We start from the raw sequence: 11,027 nt of genomic DNA on the forward strand, positions 1-11,027 counted from the left end.
GTGCTCAGGGCAGCTCAGTAGCTGTCTGACATTAAAAGGGACAAAAGAATGCTCTGTGAATGACAGCTGCCAGAAAACCTCAAAGGAAAAGCTTATCTTACCAGCATCCAGGGTATTCTTTGAAAACTTTCTACTTAATGAATTCATGCAAAAATAATGTGTGGCATACCACATCCATAGATAAATCCCTCAGACCTGCATGCGGTCCTGCAGCTCCAGCAGCGTAGCATTGGATGCAATTGACCTTTTGACCAACAAATGGCTCAAAACACATATTGAATGTATACAATGCATACATTCTAAATTTAGTGAGCCATTTAAGCATACTGAAGAAAATAAGGTTACTCTTATATTTCCCAAAGAATCAAGATACTCTCTGTGACTCCTAAAATCCAGATTCTAACACTGGGACTGAAAGGATACTTGTTAGCATCAGTCCAAAATACACATGCATTTCTCTGACAGTCCCAAAACTTATTGCTGTTAAGGAGAAAACAAGATTCAATCCTATGTCCTGGTGGCATAAGAGGAAGTATAACAGAACTACATTTAAATAAAGGAGAACAGAGCATTGAAGTTAAAAACTGTATTCTACCTTTTTAAGCTTTTCAGTTCAAGCTTATCATTTGAAGCAATACTGAATTCTGTCTGTGATAGCTTTATACAATTCAACTTCAGCATGGCACAGAGCCCAAAACAAAGCAATGCTGCCCAGTCAACTGCTTGCATAGCTTAAATGTTACTTTATTCCTTCAACCACATTCTTCCTGCACAGCTTTAGTTCTACTGCGATATTAACACTGCAGCTACATCGTGCTCCCAGCTCTAGGTTATCAGCAGCAAATATGCTGTGGGAATTCCACGGGTCATTCTTCAACCATACATACACACAAAGTAAAACACTTGGGGATTTCAAATTGCATACAACATAGCACTAAATACATATTAAAGAGCTGAGAATCAATGTATTCTAATTCATTATCTTAAATAGTTCTCCAAAATGTAAACAACTTCTTGTCCTCGATGCAGTCAATCCATTCTATTAACAGAGAAAAAAAGATTCCCAACTTTTCACCCCAATTTATGCCTTTTGTATGCATTCTAATAGACCAGATAGCAGAACATCAGCATGTGGAATGCTATAAACCCAGGGAATAGCTGCAGTTTTAACCACAGATTTTAATTCCAGGGTGAGTTGATGTGGTCCACAGCTAAATATATCCTTCTAAGTAAATTACTCACTGCAACTGCCTTTAGGAAAGCTTTCTGCAGATAAAGAAGCTGTTTCCAAATGCTGCGTTTGACAGCACATACAGCACAAAGTTACATTATTTTCTCGCTGGCAAAAAGACCCCCAAACTGAACAATGTAGAAAGCACAGGTTACTCTCCACTCTGCAAAAGCCTCCCAGGAGATAATCTAATGAGTAAAGCACCAATTCTGCCAGATCCCTGCTCCTTGCAGTACCCTGTATCTGTCAGCCTGCTATGTCTATCTCCAAACCTTGTAAACAGAGTGATTTTTAAGATAATGTGAAGCACATTACCACATTCATTTCTACTGATCCATGCAGAAGCCAATAAAAACACAAGCCTAACCCTGTCCTTAAGGAGGATGTGCAACTCAGACGCTCTTTCACTATCCTTTTTTTTTTTCCTCCTCTCTATGTTTTCTACTTCTTACCATTGGAGTTTTCCTGGTCCAGGGGATTATCTGGTTCCATTACTTCAAATAAAAGCATCCAACATGCAGTTCTCCATGCAGCAGAGGCATAAAAACACAGCAGTTGCCTAAGCTGATTCACCTGATTTATGAATTAGTGCTGCATCCATAAGAGGCTGTGTTTCTTCTTTTGTATTACATCTGGCTGCTTTTCCAACTAGATGGCTGGGTATTACAGCATGCAGGCCTTTTTCCAGCATCCTCTTAATGCATTATATTTAAAGTAGCAGCAACCTTTTTCTCCCATCCCCCAGAATAGTTACAGCAATGTAACTAGGCTGAGCTGGCAGAGAGCGGAGCTCATTCAGAACAGGACCTGCAAGCGTTCTCCGATTCGTGTTGCTGCATAAAGAGAATGATTGATACAATAAAAAGTAAGTGGGCTTTGACACAGTACAGTATGCACTGCAGAAAATCATACCAAAGCCAGCAGAGGTCTTGAGGGTTTGGGGAATGCCTCATTGAAGCCACCAGTACTCACCCCCTCACATACCAACACACATTATGTCCTGTTCCCTCCTCCCCCCTCGCCCTCCCTCCAATCTTTTATAACCCTGGATCTCCTCCAGCAATAGTCTGTTCCTTTACTCGGTTTATAATAAACTCTGCTATTCCCTTGTGTCCCCAGGGCTGTCTTGGAAAGGAAAGAGGCTGTTTGCAGAATGAGTGGAGCAGCCACTGCCCACCAGGGGGCAAATGGGTGACTGCACTGAGCAGCTGGAACTTGCTGCAGCTACAACGTTCTGCTGGACACCTCGTCCTGAATTCATCTCCTTTGCCAAGCTAGGAGCTGCTGCTAAGTTGTTTTTCTGAGCTAGGGGACAAGCACTGCCTTTGCCAGGATCATATGGCAAATTATACCAAGTTCGGAGCTGCAGACTCTCAACAGAGCAATATTAGTTGGTGCTTTGACCGCAGTATTAGGAGTCAGGTCACCTTTACTCTGCCATTGGGTCTGCCACCAACCCTGAGATTTCACATAATTCAGAACTCTTTTATGTGCCTCAATTTTCTATGATATAGATATTGAAATATGTCTGATCTTGTGGTAATACTGTTAAAAGTTCCAGCTTCAAGCACTTTGAACTTGGATAAATGACACAGTGCAAGGACTGAGAGAGAGGACCTATCCCATCACCTGGCTGGGGAATAGAAAATCTTATTTTCTTGAAACCATCTCCACAAAATAACTGAAAAAGATTTCAATGTGCAGCTATAAAAGAAGATGTCTCTGTAAAAGGTGAAGTTATACTGCCACTACAACAACCCTGGAACAATTCTCCAAACCCAGACTTTAAGGGGCAATTTTACCTTGAACTTTACCTTCAAACTCTTCCTTGATACCAGCAAAGACATAAAGACCATCTTGTTTGTTAAGAATTCATTTGTTTAAATCTAAGGCAAGGACCACTCTGCACAGATTTAATGTGTTTCAATTTTGTCATGGCTGATGACACAGGAATCAAAGGCAGACAACGGAGTGCAGGGTTTGCTGCTGTGGTGCCCCCAGGTAATGTTTCTGCCTTACTTGCTCACTCTGTACAGAGTCGTGTAACTTGTGCTTTAGAGCTAACTCTTCATGCCTGGTGCTACAAGCTGTGGGCGGACAAATGAATGGCTGGCTGAAGGGAGAAAAACATGCCGTTCTGTATGGAGAAATTAACCTAGCAGGTTGATATGACTCTACTGTAATTGTACCTTACAAAAACACTTTAGTGCTGTTCCTGAGAATTATGCCATATTAATAGAAGAAAAACTAATTTCCATCTATTTGTTTTAAGTATTGCACATTATATAGCCCCTATTAAATAATGTTCTGAGATCTCTGCCTTGGTCTAAATTACAGTGCTGCAAACCCTATATTCTCTCTCCTAGCACCCTACGCTCCCTATGTTCTTTACAACTTCTCTACTTCTCCCCCTCACTGACAAAACAAAAAACCTCCCTCTTTCCACCTTCCCCACAAAACCACCTACTTTGAGACTACAGTAACATGGCACTCTGCCTCCTAACAGTCCTCCACCTGTTTTGGGTCATGTATACAGTCTAGGATTTAATGTATGATAGAAAAAATGGGTGTTTGCTCTTGACTGACACATATTAATCCTTCCAGTCTTACTTAAGCAAAGCTGACCACAGCAGGCATGGGAGGCACTTAGAGGAGGTGAGCAGTCCTGGGCAGGCCTCATCTGCCCATCCATACCCAAATCTGGAGATATAGCAGCATACACACACAGAGTGGCTCATTAACACAGCCAGCCCAGGTCACAGGAGGTGAACTCCAGATGATGGAAGACCCACAACCACCAGTGTATAGCAACACCTAGTACTGTAATGAACATTAGAATTGCCATGAATTACATAAAGAAACTGTATTTTCCCATGAAAAGTCTGCTGTAGTTAGATAATGTACTTGCCATAGACCATTTAATACCTCTTCTTGTGGTGAGTCAAGAACTACCCAGGAAGGCTTAACAGAGCAGCCAAGGCCAAGAAATCAAGATAAAAACAGTGAAAAATAATACTTACTTAGAACTCAATGATAGTATTTTGAGAACTAATTTGATTTTAATGTCATCAAAATTATTTGCTCATCTGCAGTTAAAGATCTGGTAAAAATTTATCTTTAATGTGCCAGTCAGAACGATGACAATATTTTGGCTGGGGCAGAATTCACAGTTCCTAACAACTGAGCAATTGTGATGTGTCTTTGTGTGAGCACAGCTCATGCGGTCGGGGAAGCAGCTCATGCAATGATTTTGAAGAGAAAGGGACAGTTGGAAGACCAGGGCTTTGATCTCTGGGGATTTTAATTGCTCAGGCACTGAATGGAAAATTGCAGAAGTGAAGAGGGAAATGATTTTCAGACAAATGGCCTGAATGGTCAGAGGCTATGCTAGACCAAATACCAGGAAATGAGCCAAGCACACTGAACTAATGAGTGTGGAAAGAGAAGTCTAGCTAGCATATTCTCCAGAATACCTATGAGCTTAAGCAGAATGCTCAATTTAGAGACTGGGAAAACTGACTCTTCAAGGAAGGAATTTTGAAATGGTTGGAAGGAAGTGGAAATTAAATGTATTCATTTCTATCTAATCAGAGCATCTCTGCATTCTGCTAGATGGCTACAGATGAGATGAGAAAATGAAGCTCTACATATTTGCCTAATGTCTGAATGATGTTTGTTTTAACACCTTCTACATACCATACTCCAGTTATGTTTGATGTATAAAACCCTATGTCACAGAAATTGGTTGCTATCGCTTCTTCACATCTATTTCTCTTCAGTGAAGATGGGAATCATAGCTCACATTTGCCTTTAATTCACACCCCAACATGAAATTGTAAATGAGGAAGATAGTATTTACCTTTAATTTGCTATTAACTTCCTGCAAGGATCTGTGTAAATCAGTTCCTCTCTCTCTTATCAGCTACATGGATCAGTATTTGACCTGTTGGTTATTCTTCATGACCCAATTTAATATTTCTGGATTAAGCTGTACAGTCTAAGTTGGAAGCAGTAGAAATATGGAGATCTTGAATTTGTCTCCAGGGAAAGGATGTATTTCATAAGTCTTTTTGGACCAGGTTTTGCTAACATATGTTAGTTGCTAATATCTGTGCGAAAACAATTCCTGTAGATCCCTTCTCAGCATGTCACCTCAGCAGTCACACCATGAGAGAGGACCAAGCTGGAGACCCAAAGATCTGCATCATTTAAAATAAAGAGAAAACATTTAAGGCAGCACATCTAGAAAAAGAAATGAGGAGAGTTTCAGTGCTTTTCCTCCTGAGAAACGGAAGAGTGCTGCATTATTCTGCCTGCTGTTTGAGGCAGTCGTTGTTAGCCGGTGTAAAAGATCAGCATGATGCCACAGCTGCCTGCCACCACACAGTCCTTCTTTGAAACATAAATTCATATGTAGGAGGAAGCAATGAATGCATGCAAGTTGAAAAGCTAGTGAAGCACAGACCTGCTTAACAAAACCGTCTGCCAAGGTTACTGGGGGTGTTGTCAAAGCCTCTTCTTTTGTGAGGGTTGAATAACAATTCATACCAAGTAACCAGCCTTACTGTTTCTTTGGCTTTACCTGGCAAGTTTTCAAAGTCACTGTTGATGGCTGGGTCTGCTCACATTGAGATCAGCTTATCTTGCCCTGGACAGCAAAGGCAGGGATTATTATACTCCAGAAGTTCGTGCCAAAGCCCTATTGTGCTGTTTCTCTGCTTGAACTGTGTCTGTCGTAAATGTGCTTGAATATGACACGAGGACAAATAGGAAAAGGATGCATCCCGAATCCCCCTGCCTCACCAGAAACCGATAGCACTTCAACCATTTAATTTAACAAATCTGAATGCAACCGAGATCTTCTGGAAGCCCCAGCAGCAAGGCAGCTCCAGTTGCCAATTCTAGCTAGCAAATGCTCCTGCTAGCACAAGGCTTGTCAGGTCTATGACCTATTTTAAACTTACCACTGAGGAACTTTCAAAAGAGAGAGCTGTCTGCCGAGCTGTCCAGAGCCATATGGAAGCCTTTTTTTCCCAGCTGAGTGATTTTTTGGAATATGCATCATATAAGCTGGAGCAATAGGACAGACATCCTCTAAGGATCCTTTATTTGAGGAGACAGACACGTGCTGTTAAACCAGCAGTCCTCTGTCTTAATTTTCTCAAGACAGCAATACTCTAATCACACATCTAAGGAGGCAGCTCTTCACCCAGAGCTAAGCAAAGCCCCACCACAGGGTAAAACAGAAGGTGGAGCAGTTAAATGGAGCATGAAAGGCTGCAAGTCCTGTGCTGGATAAAGAGGCTGTGAAAGACATTCGCAGTGCAAGAATATGTGGCTGTGGAATCATTCCTTTCAGTGCTGTGTGGTTTTGTGGACCGAGTGAAGGTTTGGTTTATAAGGATGTTCTCTGGGGTAAGAGCAGTTCAGTGTCTGATACATGCCCAAAAGATAAAACTCACTGAACCTCCTTTGGCCTCAGGGGCTTTATCATAAACTTCTTCAGATTCTGAGAAGACCAACTTTGTCCCTCTGCCCAAATCTCTTGTACAAACTACTGAATCTTGTCATCAGAAACAAAAACCACCAAGGAGTAAACCAAGCAAAATGCTTTAGAGCTGCTGGTTCTAGATTACACAATGATGACTATGAGAGGAGTACACATTAAATATCCTTCCATGGCATGCCAACATTCACTGAATGCAATCAGAGGTACAGTAACTAGAATATAACATTTACTTCTTGCTACTGTGCACCTCAAACTGTTGCAAGTATCTTCAGTAAACTCCTACTGGCATTTTAATGGAGGAAAATAAAACTGAAGTGACTCCTAGGCAAGAATAACCAAAGGTCTGCAACACAGACAGTTCTGTGCACAGCTCACCGAGCTGTCTGCTGAGATTCCACCCTGGCTGACTTTGCAGATTCCTCGCTATGTTTCTGCAGCTGTTTCCTAGAAACAGGAACAAGAAGCGTTTGCTGTTTTCTCAGCTCTTTTATAAAACTCTGCAACTGCTTCCTTTGCATCCAGGATGCACAAGTAACAAATGTACATTTCCTTAATCAATGGACTGCCTTAAAGAATGGGCTGTTCTGTGCTATTCAGTTATGTAAATGTAATGCGGTGGCAATTGCTGTAATGATACATCAATAAAAACTTGAATGTCATTACTTGGAAGCACTTGGATGCTGAACAGAATCCCAAGGGAATCCAAACCTTGGGTAAAGATCTTACAAAGGTTGACCAGATGTTGAAAAGTTACACATAATTCCTTCTTATCAATTAATACATGTAACGATTATCACTTCTGGAGGGTATTTTATCAAACAGTAAAATGGGGAAAATCAAGTGCTGTTTTTTGAACAGAGAAAAAAAGTTTTATTGGAGTTTTCTATGAAGATTCAGGCCAGAATAACACAATTTCCAAACAATTCGTGTATCCTTGACAACATCTGCTGGAAAACAGCCCTGCTTGAGCACAATGTACACATCTCTTTTTACATATGGAAAATCATATTGTCTTCTCTCTTCCAGAAGTGAGCGATTCTGCTGCTGTGATAGGATACATGGAAGCAGGGTCAGAAAAAGCAAGTGCAAGGTTCAGCTGCACCTGGGATTCTTTAATTTATGTGATCCCAAATAGTTGCAAGCAAGGTAAGTGGCATGAACAGGGCCTTACATTCTATAAAGAAATGGACTTGTTTAGATGGAAGCTCAAGTCATACTGATTATAAATGGGAGAGAAAACCCACATCCAGATCTCTTCCTTTGAAATCTTGGTTTCCACAGACCAGTAGATTATCCCCCCACATGCACAGCTACAGCACAGAAATACCATAGCAAAAATATGTATTTATTTGTTTGCAAATTAGCACTTACTTCTTAGAAAAAAGAAAAAAAATCCAGACAGTTTAGAAGCCCATGAAAAGAAAGCATCGCTCTGAGAGCTGTGCTCTGAATCCTCCAAGGCTGCCAGGCTGCTCACTCAGAGCCTGCTCCTTCTTTGCTTCCCTTCACTCATTGCTTCCTGCCTGCTCCTCACTGCCTCCCTTTTTGTTTAGGGATTCAGCTAATTGCTGTCCTTCCAGATCACCGTAGCCTCTCTGCTTCAATAGCTTTTTAGAATGAATTACTCCATATGGTCTTTTGCTTGATGTGAAATCCACATAACAATAAGTAAAGATTTTGAAGCAACTTTTGTTTGTTGCTATGTCATTTGAAAAGAGAAACACAAGATAAATGACATCTTATTCTTTCCTCATGTCTCTAATCTGTTTCTGATAAAACAGATCCATAATGTCTCTTCTTTGAAATATTACTGTCATTCTTCCTCTTTGTTGTTCCCTAACTTCTGATTTCACATTCACTTGTTCAGTGCTCTTTCTTGCTCTAGGCAGAATAGAAGTATGAGAATACAGTCTCTGTTCCTACTCAATTAGGTTTGCCCAAGCTAAAACTTCAGAAATAGATCAAACCATCTGACATAGATAAACTGCTTTTTTAACCCAAGGTTTCCATGGAACTCTTGAGATATTGGTGTGGCTATGAAGTACATACTGCAAATCTCATTGCAGACTCAGAAAATTAGAAACTTCACTGAAATCAATGGGAAGAGGAAGAGCAAGGTGAAAAGGCAGAGAGTAAATGCTTTTCTTGGTATGTAAGTGCAAGGTTCAAACCTGCCATCCATAACCCTGATGAATAAAAAATCCGTGTTATCAATCACCTGTACTCCCATCACCTGGACTCTTTTCCCTTCCTGACCCCTACAGTATTTCTCCTATCAGTCCATTCTGTATGGGTTATCCTTTGACTTATCTGCACAATGTATGGGAAACTTCTAGCTTCCCGCTATCTCAGTTTATGAGTGTATTACATTTCCACACTAATCAGACCTGACAGAAAAAAAAATAAAAAGATTTCACTGTAAATAATGGACAGCACTTGTGTCATTGGTTGACTTTGAAGAACTAACTCACTAATAGAAGCCAGCTGTGCATTATACTTGTTCAATTTTCCCCTTCCCAAGGTTTCATGCACCTGTCCGCACCCAAACCAAACAAGCCCAATTTTCCCTGATCCCATGAATACCACGTAGACTAAAACCTGGAATCATCAAGTCTGACCTACTGCAGTGTGTGAGTGCATTAATATTCAGCTGCTGATCCTACTGACTGTTACAGCATCATCCGCAGACAGATACATACTCCTGTGTCATACTCCTCTCCCTGTGCAATATTATCACCTTCAGACTCCATGGAGAAGACTCTATTCCAGCTTTATTTGTATAACTGAAACTACTAGAATGATTAGAAGATCTTAACGTTTTCCCCTCCTTTTCTTTTCTTCATTTTTTCTTTTTTTATTTTTTTTGGCAGCCACCTTATCTGATCCAGCAGCGTCCTGATTTGCCATCTTATTCTCACTAGGAGATATCATAAATTTCTATAATCAGTTCCCATCACTTGATAGAATAATTCCAGTGTCAGATGAAACTAGCTGTGCCTGATTCCAGGCAATGCCTGTCAGTCTGCACAGACTGCAATGTCCTCTGTCAGACTTCTCTTCTGCTGCAGGTCTCTGTCATCATCAGACAGAACTGTCCCTGCTCTGATGCTCTCAGCATCATGTTGGAGGAGGACGACTCAGGCTGGACTGCAAAGCATGCTGTGGGCTCTGCAGGCAGAGGATTGGAGCTCTGCTCGCTTCTTGATGTACAAACAATTTCTTTTCACTCTCTCCATCAATTCTTCTCTCACAATGTCTTGGCAACATTTTGTTCCTGTTCACCATTCAGCATCAGCTGTTTTATTCCCCTCATTCCTTTCACATTCCTTTCCCTCCACCCCTGCTAATTTAAACAGAAGTTGCATGGCATGATCAGATGATCTGTTTACTCTGCTCTTGTTCAGACCAAGAGCACTTCTCTCACACCAAGCTCCTCTGTCCCAACCCCATCCACAAAGCCCACGGTTTCTTCCACATGCCATCTGGAGAGCTAACCATCTTTCCAGTGTTACTGATAATCCAAAAACGTGTCCATTTTTAAATTAAGACATAGGAATAGAGACTGGTGGTGATGAGAGATGTCCAGATTTGGGCCTTCTCTCACTCCCAGGTTGTTGTGAATTGTTTGGCACACTGGCATACACAGAATAGAAACAGGAGGTCTGGACAACAGCCTGGCTATTAGAACAGCAGTACTGAAAACATCAGACTGCACACCCCGCTGGGGGAGCCCATCCTTGTGCTGAACAATCTCTTGAGAAGCAGCTTCTGGGAGGACCAGAATCTCCCCTTCCATGGGATCAACCTGGCTGCTCCTAGCACTGACTGCTGAGGAGCCTCAAAGAGTCGCTGCTCTGCATTCTTGTTCCTGCCCATGCTGGCGTATTGAGTGTTACACAGTTCATGACTGCCTTATTGAAAATAATGCGTTTCAACCTCATGCTCCAACTCCTTAAGTTACAAAACAAGCAGTGCAGTGGCTACTTGAAACCCCAACAGTGACTAATAGTAAAATGCTGAAATCATCTTTGGTAGCAACAACATGAACCTTTTGTACACTGAGGCACAGTCAGCACAACTGGTATGAATGTACTTAAAAAGCCAGTGGGAAACAACTAATTGGAAAGGCCTCAATGAATTTGGAAGTAACAGAATTCTTCTTTCATGATCTACTGAAATATTTTAGAAGGATGTTATCCTTCAGTAAAGGAGCTGAGATTCTGAGTGATCATCCTGCTTAATTACTTCCTTTACAATTATTATCAAGAACTGAAACACTCATGTTTC

The 11,027-nt window shown here is 41.2% G+C and overlaps 1 protein-coding gene across 1 annotated transcript in view; it reads right to left on the bottom strand.

Annotated features, from left to right (window-relative positions):
• The window catches only part of DAB2IP (DAB2 interacting protein), a 155,657-nt gene extending 153,607 nt beyond the window's left edge, over positions 1 to 2,050 (bottom strand). The window contains exon 1 of the mRNA XM_085520864.1: positions 1,684 to 2,050. Coding sequence (XP_085376990.1) covers positions 1,684 to 1,741 — 58 coding nt within the window. The 5' untranslated portion in view covers positions 1,742 to 2,050. The remainder of the gene's footprint in view (positions 1 to 1,683) is intronic.
• Between the last annotated feature and the right edge of the window lie 8,977 nt (positions 2,051 to 11,027).

This window comes from Coturnix japonica, chromosome 21 (genome assembly GCF_054131305.1).
Source record: "Coturnix japonica strain WE chromosome 21, WE-NBRP24, whole genome shotgun sequence".
In the NCBI taxonomy this organism is placed as follows: Eukaryota; Metazoa; Chordata; class Aves; order Galliformes; family Phasianidae; genus Coturnix; species Coturnix japonica.